Raw genomic sequence first — 18,736 nt, forward strand, 5'->3', positions numbered from 1 at the left:
AAAAAACCAAATAATAGAATTATAAATAAATTGTATTTGAACCAATAATTTCTGTATTTAAAACAAACATCATCTCAAATAATAATTATTTAAAAATATTTATTTGAATAATAGTCAAATAATCTATTTTTATTTGAATCAAATAAATTTTTTTTTAAGTGCATTTATTTGAATCAAATAAAAAAATACATCTGTCTCAGAGAATAGTAACTTTTTATTTGTTTTCTAATAGAAAATTTAATTTAGAAAAAATAAATTTTTTTTTTATTTTTAAACTTATAAAGTGAAATTTCTCAAAAGAGAAACTTTCGACTTTTAATTTTTTTTTTTTTTGCATTACAATCTCTGATGATTGAAGAATTTTTTCCCCTATCTGCGAAAGTGGTATTTTTAGTTTTTAAATTACTATTTATAATTTTTTTAGTACGGCTCACAAAATTTAAGCATTTTTTCTACAAATATAACCTTTTTCCATTAACATTCATTTGTTTTTTTTTAATTTTCATAAAAACATACTAAAAATCGTTGCTTCAAGCTTAAAAATTGTAAATAGTAATTTAAAAACTAAAAGTATCACTTTCGCAGATAGGGAAAAAAATTCTTCAGTCATCAGAGATTGTAATGCAAAAAAAAAAAAATTAAAAATCGAAAGTGTTTCTTTTGAGACAACTCACTTTATAAATTTAATTTCAACTTTTTTGTTGCATCTGTTATAGGTACGTTATTTTTCAGAACATATTTGAAAAATTTGAGAAAAAATGAACAAATTTCATATATAGCATAATTTTTAATTTCTTAGTACAATAGATTAAAAAATGTTCCAAAAACACACTTTCTTCGTTGACGTTAAATTTCAAAAAATCATAACTTCCTTCATTTTTATTAAATAAAAAAATAGAAAAATACGTATTTTCTTATTTTTCATATAGATTTCGAAAAAAAATGTTTCGGACAAAAAAAAAAAATTTCAATGAAAATTTCCCATAGAATGCCCCATATATAATTCCTCCAGGTGTAATATATTATATACAATTTGTTAAAGTAAACAGAAATCAGACAAAATTTCTCAATGAGAAATAAAAATTTTGACATAATCTTTCTGAAGAAAATAATTAAAATCAAAAAGCTGAAAAAAAATGATAAAGAGCATTTTTATGATACTTGACATAGATATATAGAATTGTATGCAATGACTCGCATACCGAATATCAACCGCAAAAGCTTCACCTGAAGATCGCGCATAAAATGGCGTTTCTTGAGCCTTGGAAGAATATAAATTGTTTTTCTTGTGAAATTCAAATGAAACGCATGAATTTGTATGAAAAGGATATCGCCCATGAAGTCAGACGTGGATTTATATATATATATATATATATATGCATATATATATATACTATATAAATGTGTGAGTGTATGAGCGCACAGGTATATACGATTGCTCATAAACTTTCAAAAAGCTCTGCAAACGACAGCACATTTTTTTTACTTTTTTTTTTTTTTGTTTTGTTCTGAAATGGCAGGAAATTTCAAGCAAAGCGAATTTAAATAGGTTCCACTTTACGGATTGAAAACTTCTTCTCGAGGCCAAACATAACATTTAGTCTCAGGTAGAAAAAAAATATTGGTCATTTTTTTTTGAGAAGAAATTAAGATTTGCAGAGAAAACAAAAAAATTGAATAACGAATGGGCAATTAATTGTGAATTGAATCTCTCACAGAAGGTCTTAGTTGACGTTAATCTTACGTAAACTTTCCCTCTCTATCTATCTCTCTCTGTCTTGAATGAAACTTCTGCACGTAGCAAATTTTGAAATGAATGCTTGAATAATTTTCTGTCGAAATTTCCCATAGTGTAACTTGGGACGAAAGTTGCCACTTGAAAGTTTCAGCACTTTGCCTTAACTCTCACACTCTCTTTAGAATTTGAGAAAAGCGCATGCTTAAGGAATTTTCAAATTGAACAAACAATTTACAAATTGATTGATAAGGAACATTTTTTTCTCTAAATAAAGTGACAATTATTATCGAGAAATAGAGAGAGAGAGAAAAAAAAAACATGGAAATAAGATCACACAATTATTTTCCTCTTGAATAATCATTCACATTGAACATGAATATATTCCTCGTGTTTGTTAAATTTTCCAACTAACAAGGCAAGTCTGTCGAGAGCAGCTCTCCAATTTGCGTGAATAATTATTTCTCAACTTGTTACAGAGTATATATAGAGAAAATAGTTTTTTTTTCTATTCCAACATTGATTGGATTATTACAGTCACGAAATTTTGAGATTTTTAAAAAAAAAATTCCATATTGAAAAATTCGACTAACGAAAATATTTTCAGAAATGTTATATTTTTTTATGTTATATATATATAAAAATGGAAAATATGTCACTGAATACTTGACAGAACTTTTTCAAAGGTAATTAGGTTAAAAGTTTTTCTCTTACGCTTTTGAGCGCAATTTATATTACGAAAGTGAACCTGGTTTCTCGACTCCTTATCAATATTTAGGAAAAAAAAAAAAATGAAAAAGAAAAGTGAGTTACATATTTTTTTATTGTATTTTTTTTTAGAGAACGATTTTATTTCAAAAGATGGGAGGGTATTAAAAAATCGATTTATCTCGCCGAGGATAATATATATATATATATAAGCTGCTTTCTTTGCAAGGATGGACAGTAGATTTCAAAAAACCCACACATACATATATATGTGTACATTCACGAAAAGGATTACAAAATATCCATCAGATAGACAGCTGAAAGCACAAATTCAACAGAAACTTAAAATGTGTGCTCTACTTTTTATTTTATATGAAACAAAATGAAATTATTTATAAAAATTATAATATCAAAATTTTGCGAATAATCAATATTATTACATGATGAAAAAATAAATATTTGTAATATAAATAAAATAAACAAAATACAAAAGAAATAAATATGAATGGAAATAAAAATTAATATTTTTCAAAGTGAAATTAAATTATTACTAAACATGTACAGAGACTAAATAGATATACGAAACTTCAAACTGAATATTATATATATATAAAATCAATACCTTTACTGTTATAAGGTAGTTTGCTCTAAACTGAATACTAATCATAAGTTTTCGAAATATGATAGAAGGATAATCATATGATCAACTTTTACCCCAATTAAATTATTATATATATATATTAAAATTTTAACATCTTTGTTATCTCTAACGTCAAAACTTTTTGAGACTAATAAATGAAAGCAGATCCCTCAAGTCATTCAACATTTTATTGTACGAAGTTTGTCATTTAGAACAATCAATATTTTTATCTCTTGAAAAAAATAATGCTTTATCAATTTAAAAAAAATTTTTTTATCACAATTAACGTGAATTTTTTGCAAAAATTCATAGTTTACTATAATAAAAATTAACAAACAAAAAAACGAATAAACAAAATCAACAAACAAAAAAAACAAAGAAATTAACAAAAAACTGAACAAAGAAATTTTCAAACAAAGAAATTAAAAAAAAATTTCTGAAAAACATTAACAAAAAAATTGATAAGGAAAACAAAAAAAATAAATAAACTAGAAAATAAATATTAAAAAAAAATGTTTATACAAAATTAATGTAGAAAAATTGCAATTATTTATTAGTCAAAAAAGGTTGATGTGCGCACACTTTATTTCATCGTTTCTAAGTAAATCTTTTCATTTCCGTATACCCGCACTCAACTCGTACATCTTCAATAATTTGTTTAACATAAAGCTCTTTGTCTTTCACTTCTTTTACGAATATTTTTACCCTACACCAACACTCGTTGCCTCAGGATATGTCCTACTAACCCGACACTTTGCTTTTTTAACATGGAAGAATATATAATACTATAAGCTTCTTTCTTCATCATGTACCCGTAGTAGTTAAAACGAAAAAAAAAAAAAAATTTCTCAAACATTTCCTTTTTTTGTCCCTCTTTCAATATTTACAAATAATCATTCTCGTTAAAATTTATTTCATTTTGTAAAATTTGCATATTTAAATATTATTTTTTTTTTAATTCTGTTTTTCACATATACAATTATATAAAAAAAACAAATTGTACTAAAAAAAAAAATTTTTGAATGAAAATTTCATATGAAATGCCCCATATCGGAGTTATTAAAACACTATATATGTATGTAGGTACACGAATTGTTTAGCTGGATTTTGAATTTATTGTGTTTCATTTTTCAAAACTACGGAGTAAACAATTTTTATTCTATTCTCTTTTTCTCGTTTTTTATGTATTATATTTTTTTTTTTTTCAGAACATGAAAATATATTTCAATTATACTATATATACTAAAATGAAAAAGTAAAACAATCTAAAATTACTGGATGTAACATAAAACAGTTTACTGCAACAATGAAAAATAGAAACATTTTCTGAAAATGAAATTTTTACAAATTAATACATTTTCTAGAAAAATAAAACTTAAAATTGTTTCTATTTTTTATAAAACTTAAGTAAAATGTACTTAATAAATAAATTATTTATTAGAATTAAAATTGTAATTATTAATTAAAATAAAAAAAAATGTAAGGACAATTTTTTCGTAAAAAAAAAAAACTTCGAGCTGGCAAATTAAAGTATACACAGGCCAGCACAGTTCGGTATATTTATATATAAGTGATTACCGTTTGTGGGTGTCGAATTATATCCGCGACTATTTTTCTATTAAAGACTACCAACCAAGAACAAAGGCTCTCTGTTGTAAAATCGAAAAAAAAATCTAAATAAAAAATTACAGCAAAAATTTCATTAGGAATGGAGAACCAAAAAAAAAAAACAAAAATACAATAATTAAGTAAATAATAATAAGGGACACAGTGGATTGAGCATGGTGGGCTACGATTGTTTCAGGAGTGACCATCTTACTATCACTGACGGTGTTCCTGAATCTCGTCGCCGAGACCCTGCCCCAAGTTTCAGACGCTATACCCCTGTTAGGTACAATAAAACATTTGTTAAAAAAAAAAAACAGGAAAATCTCTCGCTTCACTCTAAAATTACAAAAAAAAAGAAAAATAATTGTCAACAAAAGCGATATCGTGTTACGATACAGCTCGATAATATTTTACGTTTAATTTTTTTTTTTCAATTATGACTAAACATTGGTTTTTTTATTATTCATTTTGTAACACTAATACAATTTTCTAATTTTGTTATATCGAGTTGATATATGAGCCTCAAATTCAAATGCGATTCACACTACGCTAGCATATGTAACTTAATTTTTTTACTTTTCTATATAACTAATTCGAAATATTTTTTAATTAAAAAAAAATGAAAATCAATATGTACTTTTTCAATTAATGGAAATTTGTTCACTAATTTAAATTAGTAAAAAATATTTACTGATTTTTAGTAAAAAATATTTACCGATTTTTTAGTAAAATATTACTATTTAATTTAGTAATATTTTTTTTACTAAAGTTTTAGTGAATACTAAAAATTAGTAGAGAAATTTTCACTAATTTAATTTAGTAAACGAAATTCTCACTAATTTAAAAGACAATAGAAAATAAGAATGAAATTTTACTAATTTCCCATATAATAATTTATTGTACGACTAACGTTGAAATTTCACTCGTCCGAATAAAATTTTTCAAAATTATTAATATACTCTCTAAATCTGAATTAGTAAAAATGTTTACTAATTTAAATTAGTGACTCACTTTTTGCTTTATAGAATAAGTTAAATTTTACTAATTGTTAGTAAACGTTACTAATAATTAGTAAAATTTTACTAATTGTTAATAAACGTTACTAATAATTAGTAAAATTTTACTAATTGTTAATAAACGTTACTAATAATTAGTAAAATTTTACTAATTGAGAAGCAAAAAGTGTGTCACTAATTCAAATTAGTAAACTTTTTTACTAATTCAAATTTAGAGAGTTTATATGAATTAATTTTGCTATCAAAACAAATTTCGTTGAAAAATCGAAAATATTAAAATTAATTATTTTCAAAAAAAAAACCGCAGTAATTAATGAGAAAAATATTATTACAATATACTAATTATAATCGCGGTTTATTTGTAAATAAATGATCAATTTTATTCTCGTTAATTATATATAATTAGTATACGATAAACTAATAACTAGATATCATATTAATTAATAATTTTCTATTCTATTTATTAATTATGAATTAATTACATCATTAGGTAATTAATTATTAATTAATTATTAATTAAAGGTGTATTTTAATAACGGAATTTCAATAATCAATGTTTAATGCATTTTTTCGCGACATTAGCGGCGAGATAACGCGATTCTATAGTGATACTTCATTATATATTAAAGTTATGAAACTGTCTTGATGCAAAAGATAATTTCTTACGGAAATTATTTCCTAGTGAATGAGTGCAAATGGCTTCATAAATTTCACAAGGCCAGAATAAGAAAGTTGAGTTAATTTTCATAAAATTTTCTCACACTATAATGAGAGGAGTTGAAATTTTTGATTTAAATTGCTATTAAAAAAAAAAAAAAAAAAAAAAAAATTATGAATAATATTTGGGTAAAAAAAGTTTTAATTAATATTTGAAAAAAAAAAATTAAAAGCTGGACAATTCTTTAATTTATTAATTTCGTTCAAATCTTGTTTTATATGATATTATATATATGGAGAAAATGGTCTAAATGGGAATCTTAAAAGCTCACTTAATGATCTTCATAAGGCTTAATATCACTTGGCAATAATATTATATTTTACGATAATGTCCATTTTCTCGTATATGTGATATTAAAAAAAAATAATAAGTATATTTAGCTGTAATTCGAAACAACTTTAGATGATATAGATTTTTTTTTTTACTTAAGAAAATTTTTTTTTTTAACTTTCTATCATAAAATGTGATGTCTGGCAACATAATGTATGATACTAAAAATTTTTTTTTTATTAGAACATTAAATAAATATTATTGAAGTTTAATAAATATTTATTAATATTAAACAAATTAAAATTTTTTTTTACTAATATTAAAAATAAAAAATAATTCAATATTGTTTGGGATAATTTTTTTTTTTTGCGGAAATCAAGTAACTTTATTTAATTTTATAGTACAAGATTTCTGTAATTTAAGTACCTGTATCTTAAATACAGGAAGTGATTTTTAATTTCAAGAATACTTTTCGATAAATTTCAGTAATTAAAGTTAAATTAATTTAAATAATTTTTGCTATGGAAATATTAAAAAAAATACTATTTCTATATAGTAAACTTTACTATTCTAAAATTTTCTATTTCCGAAACAAAAGTTACCAGAAGTTTCAAACAGTTTTGGTTTTACTTTGCAAGTATAGTAAAAGTTACTTTATATATATTTTTTCATAACATTGATTTTAAATATATAAATAAAATTTTTTTTTAGAAAATTTACAAAAATTCCCAATAAACATTGAAATTTAATTGCATCACATTTTTTTTTTTTAGATAAAAATTGTTTCACGCAAGTTTAAAATTTTATTTTCTTGGTTATTAAAAAAAATAAATGTCAAAATGACCTCTTAAATCATATATAGAGAAATTTTTATAGTTGTGTCGTAAAACATTGACTACAGCGAGAAGATATATAAATAAAGTACACTATAGGATAAGGTTAACTAGAATTTCATTACATTCACGTCACAATGACACAACTAGAAGGATTATTATACGAATCTATAGTCCAATCAGAGTAAAATTTCAATGTGTAAACAATAACAATAGACGTCTTACGACTGGTAATTAAAATCAACGATCAGTCTATTGAAAGCTCATTAAATACGGGTTTTCGAGTGAAATTGTCAACGAACCAAAATCCAATTGACACTGTATATACATATATATATATATAGAGAGAGAGAGAAGGCCCGAAATGTCTCTCGTATGCTAATTTGAATAATGAGATTGAAACTGCTTTCTAGTTACATGTTACATCTGCTAGCGCGCGTGTAACGCAATGAAATGACATGTCGTTGATGTCGTCGAGATCAGTTTGTCGAATACTATCACACACTCACACACATACTTTGAAGGAAGTCGTCATTGGTGGAGCCTTTGGCGATACGTGAACGACAAGGCTTCTTGGTTCTAAAGTGCCTTATATATACATATATACATAGTAACTAACAAGATTGCCACGAAGCAGCACGCACGAAAATTCCCTCTTGGCACTGTACGGTTACTACTCAAATTTTTTTACACTTAACTAACAATAGAAAATAATTAAAAATTTCTTAAAGAAAGAAAGGCTACGAAAACTTTGATTTTTGTAAAAGGGTAGAGTTTTTATTTCGAAAAATGAAAGAATATTAAAACTCTACCTTTTCATAGAATTTCGACGAATAAAAGAAATATTTAAACTCCACCTTGTCACAGAAAGCAAGGTTTTCCTTTTTATTTTGTACCCTCTTTCTATTCATTTACAAAAATAACAAAAAATAAAATTGTTCGAAAGTATTAAAAAATAGTCGCATGAAACATTACTTTCTGTGACAAGGTGAAGTTTTAATATTTCTCTAATTTGTCAAAATTGAAACTAAATTTTTACAAAATGCAAGAATTTTATTTATCTCCCAATTGTTTTGCCATTAAAATTTTTTTCTAAAATATTTTTGTAAATGAACACAAAAGGCTACGAAATAAAAATTTTGCTTTCTGTGACAAGGTGGAGTTTCAATATTTCTCTCAATTTTTGAAATTGAAACTCTACCTTTTTACAAAAAGCAGTTTTCATTTTTTAACTTCTCTGACCATTTATACAAAAACTTTAACAAAAATTGTAAATAGCAAAAAAAAAAAATTGACAGAGGACTACGAAACTCTACCTTTTTATAGAATTTCGACGAATAAAAGAAATATTTAAACTCCACCTTGTCACAGAAAGCAAGGTTTTCTTTTTATTTTGTACCCTCTTTCTATTCATTTACAAAAATAACAAAAAATAAAATTGGTCAAAAGTATTAAAAAATAGTCGCATGAAGGCTATAATACAAACATTACTTTCTATGACAAGGTGAAGTTTTAATATTTCTCTCATTTGTCGAAATTGAAACTAAATTTTTACAAAATGCAAGAATTTGATTTATCTCCTAATTTTTTTGTTTTGCAATTAAAATTTTTTTCTAAAATATTTTTGTAAATGAACACAAAAGGCTACGAAATAAAAATTTTGCTTTCTGTGACAAGGTGGAGTTTCAATATTTCTCACAATTTTCGAAATTGAAACTCTATCTTTTTACAAAAAGCAGTTTTCATTTTTTAACTTCTCTGACCATTTATACAAAAACTTTAACAAAAATTGTAAATAGCAAAAAAAAATTGACAGAGGACTAGGAAACTCTACCTTTTCATAGAATTTCGACGAATAAAAGAAATATTTAAACTCTACCTTGTAACAGAAAGCAAGGTTTTCTTTTTATTTTGTACCCTCTTTCTATTCATTTACAAAAATAACAAAAAATAAAATTGTTCAAAAGTATTAAAAAATAATCGCATGAAGGCTATAATACAAACATTACTTTCTGTGACTAGGTGAAGTTTTAATATTTCTATAATTTGTCGAAATTGAAACTAAATTTTTACAAAATGCAAGAATTTTATTTATCTCCCAATTGTTTTGACATTAAAATTTTTTTCTAAAATATTTTTGTAAATGCACACATAAGGCTACGAAATAAAAATTTTGCTTTCTGTGACAAGGTGGAGTTCCAATATTTCTCTTAATTTTCGAAATTGGAACGAAAATTTTACAAAATGCAAGAATTTTATTTATCTTCCAATTTTTTTGTTTTGCCATTAAAATTTTTTTCTAAAATATTTTTGTAAATGATCACAAAAGGCTACGAAATAAAAATTTTGCTTTCTGTGACAAGGTGGAGTTTCAATATTTCTCACAATTTTCGAAATTGAAACTCTACCTTTTTACAAAAAGCAGTTTTCATTTTTTAACTTCTCTGACCATTTATACAAAATAAAAAAATTGTGAACAGCAAAACAAAAAAATTGACAGAGGACTACGAAATACAAACCTTGCTTTTTGTAAAAAGGTATAGTTTTAATTTCCCCAAAAAAATGAGATATATATTTAAACTCCACCTTTTCACAGAAAGCAAGGTTTACATTACGTAGTCTTTTGTTTTGTCATTTACTTTAAAAAAAAACTACAAAAAAGTTACAAGAAATAAACCTTGCAACAATTCAATATTTTTTATTATTTGATAAGTAGGAAAATATTTTTCTCTGTTATTGTTACATTTATAGCGAGAGAAAAATAAACCCCCTCTCCCCTCCCCTGCTAATTGCATTTCTTTGCCTGTCTTCGTTTAAAGCTTTTACACTCATTTCTTTTTTTTTTTTTTTTTTTATTATATAATTCGTAATAAGTTCGCTTCAAGCTCTTTTATCATTTCGCTTGTCGCTCCTTCTATTGTTCTACTGTCAATCGATATCCCTTATATTCCGAGACGACTTAATCAGCCGAGTCTGACAATTCGTTTCTCGTCAACGGGTCCGCCAATCTGACGCCTCCTTCACGGTAATATTACCAGTGATGATGATAATGATGATGATGATTACGACTATACTCAGAGTGAGAAAACTTTATATCAAGAGAGTCGTTGAAAACTTTTACTTCAATCTTTACTATAAATATATATATATATAGTTTCTTTGTTCTTCTTACAACTTGCCTTTTAACATTGTTGCCCAAGATTAATTGCCACGTTTTCAGAATAATTCCATTTTTTTTACTTTATGTCCCCCTTTTTTCCCCCTTTTCTTTTTAATACACTTCGTTCGTTGAGAATTAAGTCAAATATTTTCATTTTCTTTCTATGGAATTCAAGTAAAAGTAATAACTCAGTTGGTGCTAAAAGTTTTAATTAATTCCGCTTTAAAAAAAAAGATGATAAGAAAATAGCTAATTTGCTTATTTACACTGAAAAATATTTACTTTCTTTTCATTTTGTTACATTCATGACAAAATGGTCCATACACAGAAAAAATTTTTTTTTTTATTTGATTCAATGACTTAATTACTTGATTATTATCAAATAAATATATTTACTTGAATCAAATAATTTTTATTTGAATTAAATAAATTGTTTATTAATCAATATTTTCTCTATTTAAAATAACTGATTCAAATAATAATTATTGAATACAATTTTTCATAGAGTTAAAATTAGAATTGATAATAGTCAAGTAACTGATTATTTTGAATAAAATAAATGTTTTCAACTTTAATATATATAAGCATATTTTATTATTATATATATATATACATTTTTTTGTCCCAATAAATGATTTCGGATAAAGTAAACATTCTCTTCATTTAAAATTTACGACTTATTAAACAATTTTTTTTTTTTGTATATGGCATATAAATAAACTCTGGAAAATAAGGTTAAGTGACAACTTCCCTTGGCATAGCGGTTTGCAAATATAAATATTAAGTCTTTGATCCATTTGAAAAAATAAAAATTATATATGAGAGCAAAGAAAAATGCAACACACGACCTATAAAAGTTTACTCACTCGTTAACGATCTACGACTTCGACATCAGAAACGCATTCATGATAAAGATAAGAGGCAAATGTGTTTTTTATATACATATACACATTTTTTTTTATATATATATATATACTCTCATATACAACTATCGACCAAAACATTCGCTTTGAATGTCACAGCCAGATTTCAAAAAAAAGAAAAAAATTTTACGACATTAATCTCTTTCTCTTCGATCCATAAACGGAGGCAATAAAACTAGAAAAGGAAACTGAGGCTGTGATTCTTAGCGAGGGTCGTTTCTATATTATTAAGAAAAAATTTAAAAAAAAAAATGAAATGCGTGTTGTGAGTAAATGTGTGAATAAATGAGATGGCATGTTTATTTTTACTCGAGATTCTCCACGCGGAGAATTTCACCTGTCGCCATGGTTTTTTACAGCTTTCGTTTTTTATGGTCGTTAATTGCTTGGCATCGAGCCACCCCATTTTCGAAGAAAGCAAACAATAGACTTTTGAGCTTTTCATTTTGATAATTCTCCCTTTTCTTTATGTACTACTACTACTACTTGAATCGAACAAATTTTTCAATAAATCCAGTAAATGATCCTTTTATTATATATATATATATAAAGGAACGAAGGAAGATAGCGATGATGAAGATTTTCTTAATTACAAACTCAATTTATAAACGATTAGATTCCTCTCTATTAAGAAAATTATTTCATTTATGTATTTTTTCTTTTTCTATCAATTGACAATATGAATTTTTTTTTCTTGCGATTTTCCTTTTTTTAAAAAAATATTCTACACCTTTAAAACAAAAATTTTAATTATTTATGCATTTCAATTTTTTTTAATAGAAAAAAAAAATTTTAAATTGTTAATTCATGTTCAGATATAGAAATTAATTTTTATTTCAAGAATATAATTTGGTAATAATTAAAATTTAAAATTATTGTTAATATTTTGGGCAAAATTTCAATTTTGATTTACATCTTTTTTTATGGAAAAAAAAAATTACAAAGTAAGTTAAAAGTGAAAATATAATTAATTATAATCGACTTCAATCAAAACTGATTTGCAGACTTTTCAATTTAAAAAGTTTGATAATCTGTTTTATTGACACTTATTACGCTCATAAGATACTGAGTGTAATTTCAGTTTAATATCCAACAATTTTAAAAAGTTCGAAAGCTTTCAAGCCACAGTACCTTTACTACCTTTTTTTCTTTTTATTTCCCTCTCTTGTTTACACACCGTTGCAATCTTCTACTTCCATTGCATTTTTTTTTTTTTATTTTTTTTTTTTGAAATCTTTTCTCTCGTTTATTCCATTTTTATTTTATTCTTTCACTATTTAACACTGGAATTAAAAAAATATATATATTAATTTTAAAAGGACTTAGAAATAAAATTTGTAATTTTTTTTTACTAAAAAACAAATCTAATTCAAAACAAAAGTTTTACTTTGCAAAAAAAAGAGAACAGTAAAGAAGACTTTAATTATTAAAATTAACGCTTGCTTCTGTAAACTCTTTGTAAAATGAAAAAGCTGGGGTAAAAAAAAAAAAAAAAAAAAATATGTAAATCTCGTGTTTGTGAATATCAACAAAAATTGAAATTCTTGACTGCTCTTGTGACTTCTCATAATATCTCGCGCGAAATGGAAATGTCAGTATATTCCTTCAGCTAGTTCGACTTTATTCATATATATAAGTATATGCAAAAATAAAAATACTTTTTTTTTTATCGGAAAATCGTAATCTCATGACAATAGAATTGACTTGATGTGAAAAGTATATAAAATAAGGTAGAGAAAAAAGAATTAGCTGACACTTTTAACGTGCTCTCTAAATTTAACTAATTTTAATTAGTGACTTTTTTTTTGCTTTTGAATTAGTTAAATTTTACTAATTCGATACTTAAACATTTTTTTTTACTATCAATCAGTTAAATTTTACTAATTCAAAAGCAAAAAGTAAATCACTAATTCAGATTAGTTAAAAAAAAATTTACCAATTCTTTAAAGAGTGATAGATAATAATTTTTCATTTTCGATTTGAATATAATAATAAATAATTTATTGAAATAAATTATTAAATTTCACATGCTTGTCAGTTACTAATTGGCTTTAAACTTGACTTGTTTAACTAAAGGGAACAAGATAAACAGCCACTCGAGGAAGTCAAGAAACCTAATTGTACATCTGCACCTAAAACGCTCATTATAATTCTCAGACTTCCATCCGCCAACATAACGCGTGAAACGGTCTCAGGGAGAGTACTAATGAGAGTTGTTTGTGTCAGTTCCACTGCATCTAACATATCTGTTCACTATCATCTCGTCAGGAAAATGGGGAACAGAACATTTTTCAACAATTTACTTTATCACACGTCTCAAGTGCTTTTTAATTTACTTTATACTCAAACGCGACTAAAATTATTATCTTTTTTATTTTTATTCCATTCATTCATTTTCCTCAATTTTTTTTTTCACTTCATAAATTTTACTGACAATTATTTTGAAATTTTTTTCTTATTGATAAATTGATTTTTTTTTATTATTTTATTTTTATAATAACAAAATCAAGGTTTCCTCAATTCTTTTTTTAAATTATAAATCGGGGAGTTTTTGGTAATTTTTTTTTTTTGCAAATAAATATGGAAAAGTGGAGGGGGGTGAAAGGAGTTTATCAAAAAAAAAAAAATTATTGCCAATTGATAGAAAACAGATGTCAACTATAATATCGAGGATAAATAGAATGAAATTGTATATTTGAAGGATTTTGAGTGGGAAATTTTGTGAACTAATCTAATAACGGATAGACGGTGTCTTGGTTCTTACGGTCTCTAATTTCAATATGTCATCCGCACGTTTCAAGTTAAGTTAGGTGTGCTTAGCTTGACTTCCGCTCAGGATGTCTTTCAAGTTCACGCAAAGACCAACTGGTTTGCGGCTGTATTTGCCTAAATTAACTTATCTGAATAATTCAGACCAAAAAGCAATTAACTTTTCACTCGGCTAAACATTGGTTAAAGTGCTTTTCCTAGTCTCTAGTCTATACATATAATTATAAAAAAAAACCACTCAATTCAAATCAATAAAATTAAAAATAAAAATAATTTTCATCAAAATTTCTCTTTTTTTGTATTTTATTCCCAAAAAATAGATATGAAAAAACAATAAACATTTTTATCATCAAAGCTATCTTCCTTAAAAAAAAAAAACTGCCGAAAAAATGATTGTAGAAAAAAATAAATCGTGTCATAAAATGCTTTTTTTTTTTTTTTTTTGTAGTTACAACTCCCGTGAGTGTAATGAACCACCGGTTGAGCGAACTCGCGAATCTCGCGTACGTGTAATCGATGCCAGGCTATTATCTCGACGAACAGCAATGATTTATTACTGCTTTGTTTCTAAATCTGTCTCTTAAGCTATATAAACGTCTTTTTTCCGCTTCGCTATATTATTGCTGCTGTTGCTTCTTTAACTATTATATATATATATAAATAAAAAAAAAAAAAAAAGAAAAATATTCTTATCTTATGCATTATTTTTCTACACTTTTGTATTCTATATGCTGTTCTGTATTCTATCCACGCGTCTCAAGCATACTAAGTATCAATAACACCTTGTACACATTACACACTACATAAGCATACAATCTTTGTGCTGAATCTCGTTTCAAGGAGGATTCTTCTTTTTTTTTTTCATCACATACACAAAATGAAAATTTATACGAAAGAAATTTTTTTATTAAATTTAAAATTGCGATATATTTTTTAAAAAAAAGAAAAAAAAAGAACATTAGAATTAAAAGAAGAAGAAATTTTTAAATTCTTGTAAATTATTTAAAATTTTTCGAAAATATTCGAAAATAAACTGCGGCAAAAAAAAGTATTATTGATTCAAGAAAATCAAGTACTTGTTCGATATTTGATTCATTAATTTTCATATTTCCCATTTGGAAAGATTCCCCGGAAAGTGACCCCTCGAGGTTCTATTAGAATTCCGCCGGAACTTCCAACGTAATTCCATCGGAATTCCATCGGAGTTCCAAAGAATTTCCAATGGGATTCCGACGGAGTTCCGATTAATTTTTTTCAAAATTTTTAGAGTCCCAATTCCGTCGGAATCCCATCGGAAATTGTTTGGAACTCCGATGGAATTCCGACGGAATTACATTGGAAGTTCCGGCGGAATTCTGATAGAACCTCCAGGGGGCAATATCCGGGGAATCTTTCCAAGTGGGTTCAAAAAAATTTACTTTAAACTAGTAAAATTTTCTTGAATTAAATACAAAACAAGTAAAAAGAAAAAAAAGAAGATACTAAAATAATATCGATTTTAGGTATTTAAAATAGAACCAAAAGGCAATTTAGTACCTAAAGTTGGTATTAAATTAGTACCTCTCGTTTTAAAGTGTGATTTTCTTGATTCAATACTATTTTTTTCAGTGTATAAATACACACACAAAAATAGAAATTTTTATAATAAATCTCAAATTACGGTGTTTTAAAAAAAAGAACAAATCAAAAGATAAATTTAAAAATTCTTGAAAATTGTTTAGTTTTCGAAAATATTAAAACTTTTTCCTAATTTAAAATTTTATTCTAGTACAAAATGGATAGTGGAGGCATTTTATATATAATTAATATATATTTTTTTTTTATTTAAAATTTATTATCAATATTAAGTTTATTGGCAAAATATTTAATAATTGTCAATTCACTTAATAAAGTAGATTAAAATTTAAATAAACAATAAACATGTGACACCTGGTAATGCCCGAATTGTTATTTTATGATAAAGACCTTTTTTTTAATATGCAAAATAAAAATACAGTAAAATTGGCGTTTTTGTTTTTTTTTAAAAACGTTTAAAAAAAAAATTAAAAAAGCACTTCAATGACTATAAAACATATTTTGTTGAATCAAAAAATGTAATTTAACATACATTTGTTTATTATAAATAAATTTAATTAACGTTAATAAAAATTAACATTTATAAATTTAATTATCATAAATAAATATTACTTGATACAAATTTCACAATAATAAACAAATTTATAATTTGATTCAATTAAATAGTTTTCAGCCACAGAAAAAAAAATGTTTCATCCGAAAATACGAAAGTTATTCACTAGAATCGTGAAAGATTTACTTAAAACAAATTAAGACTTTTTTCTATTCTAGTGAAACCTTTTCATGTTCCCGGTAAATCTTTTTTCTCCTGTGGGTATATTTTCATTTTTCTTTTTCTTTAATTTCAAAAACTTCAACTTCCCCCCCAAAAAAATTATCATTTTTCACATTTTTTTTTTTTTCATATCAAATGTCATCAAGATAAGGACAATTTAACAAATTTTATGGGAAATGAAAAAAGTTTATATAGCAAAAATTTTGATACAAAAAAAAGAAAACAAATGAATTTTAGAGGAGAAAAATGTTCGTTAAAAATGAGAAGAATTTCAAGAAGAATGTTATGTAATATAGAAAAAGTCATATATATATTTTGTTACACAAAGAGAAACAAAAATGTCCATTTAGGGAATATTGAAAAATTATTGAATTTCCTGACATATATAAATAACATATTGCGTGAAACAAGAAGAATTTTTTTTTTTTCTATTAATAAAAAAAATTGTATGATACTTTGACAGCCATTTATAATGGAAAGTTGAGACCGACAAATCGGAACTATTGTTCCCCACTGTTATTTCATAATGATATATATATATTTTTTTTCCTCGGTATACTATAACACCAAGAGAATTGAAAATTCGCATATATATATATATATATATATATATATATATAACAGCTGGTTAAAATATATATATATACAACGTGAATAACAGTTGTGTGTTGTATTGTCAGGAAACACATATACTATTACAAAGGGATTTTATCTCGAAAGTAGATGTAATATTTCTAGGAAGCAAAGAAGCTTTCACGCCACTGAAATGACGTTAGAAGTTCAATCTCTTTCCACGTTGAATTTATATTCAACGAAATCGATAAACTTTTAAGAGTAGCAGCTTTTCGAGATATCATATCATGCAGTAGAGTGTGACACATCTTTAATTAACGTGACAATGTTGCCGCAATTATTATTATTATTACAATTATAATAATTTTTTATAGTAATAATAATTATAATAAAAAAATTAAAATAAAATAATAATTATTATTTTTTATTATTATTATAATTATTATTACATTTGTCGTTGAAATTCTACTAATCTAAAATATTTAAAGTCACACTTTTCATGCGATATATAAATTGAATATGAATCGAAATTTTTATTAGAAATTTTGGTTTCTCCAATATTTGTCAATTTATAAATATTTAATTTGTAATTTAATATTGATTTTGGGTAAACGCACCAGGTGTCGCATATTGTTTCAAATTGTTCCCTCCAACAATTGAAAAATATTTCATTGTCCATATTTCCACTAATTAACAACGCTGACCTCGTAATTTGAATTAGTAATAATGACTAATGGGTTCAGTGAATTTGTGTAATTTTCTCTAGTTCAAATTGTTTATTCATAACAAGCAATTAAAATAATTATAATACCTATATATATATATAGTATTACAATTATATAATTAGAAAATTGTGGGAAAAAAATTAAGATACCAAAAAAATTATTCTTTAGAGAAGCAGAAAAAAAATGTATATCGAACAAATTATATCACTTTCAAATTTTAGAGAGAGAAAAAAAGGAAATTAATAAATTTTACTCAATATTATTTCTATGATTCAGAAAAAAGGGAAACTTTTTGAAAAATTTATTAGTTATTAGTTTAAAAAAAGTTTAAATATTAAATTAAATTTTTAATTATCAATTAATTGCGAATTATAATTAGTTAACGAATTTAAAAAAAAGGAACTAAATGAAATACTGACAAAATTATCTGCAATTTATCATTTAAATTATTTCTATTCTATTATTGAAAGTTATTTACTTTGCATTTTTTTTTTTTTTTTTTTGCATATTCGAAAATAATACGGACTTCTCTGAATCATAAAATATTGAATAATTGAATAAAATTTAATATACCTTTAAAGAAATAGAAAATTTCTTTTCAATGCAAGTATAGGTAAGTAGAAAAATAACGTAAAGACCGACTACATGTAAAATATATTTTGTGAATAATTATTTTTCCTAAATTTATCTTTTAATTATTTCTATCAG

At 24.6% G+C, this 18,736-nt stretch overlaps 1 protein-coding gene and 1 long non-coding RNA gene across 5 annotated transcripts in view; one reads left to right on the top strand and one right to left on the bottom strand.

Moving 5' to 3' along the window:
• Positions 1–18,736, top strand: part of LOC127280320 (neuronal acetylcholine receptor subunit alpha-7) — a 219,334-nt gene that overhangs the window by 156,457 nt on the left and 44,141 nt on the right. For 2 of the 4 annotated variants that reach the window (XM_051303261.1, XM_051303243.1), the window contains one exon: positions 4,888–4,974. The exons of the other annotated variants lie outside the window; for them this stretch is intronic. In XM_051303261.1, coding sequence (XP_051159218.1) covers positions 4,888–4,974 — 87 coding nt within the window. The remainder of the gene's footprint in view (positions 1–4,887; positions 4,975–18,736) is intronic. 4 annotated transcript variants of the gene reach the window in all.
• LOC127280436 (uncharacterized) overlaps positions 1–18,736 on the bottom strand; it is a 148,497-nt gene that overhangs the window by 74,991 nt on the left and 54,770 nt on the right. The window lies entirely within an intron of this gene.

This window comes from Leptopilina boulardi, unplaced genomic scaffold (assembly GCF_019393585.1).
Source record: "Leptopilina boulardi isolate dan_hultmark-lab unplaced genomic scaffold, ZJU_Lbou_2.1 LbouV2_112, whole genome shotgun sequence".
In the NCBI taxonomy this organism is placed as follows: Eukaryota; Metazoa; Arthropoda; class Insecta; order Hymenoptera; family Figitidae; genus Leptopilina; species Leptopilina boulardi.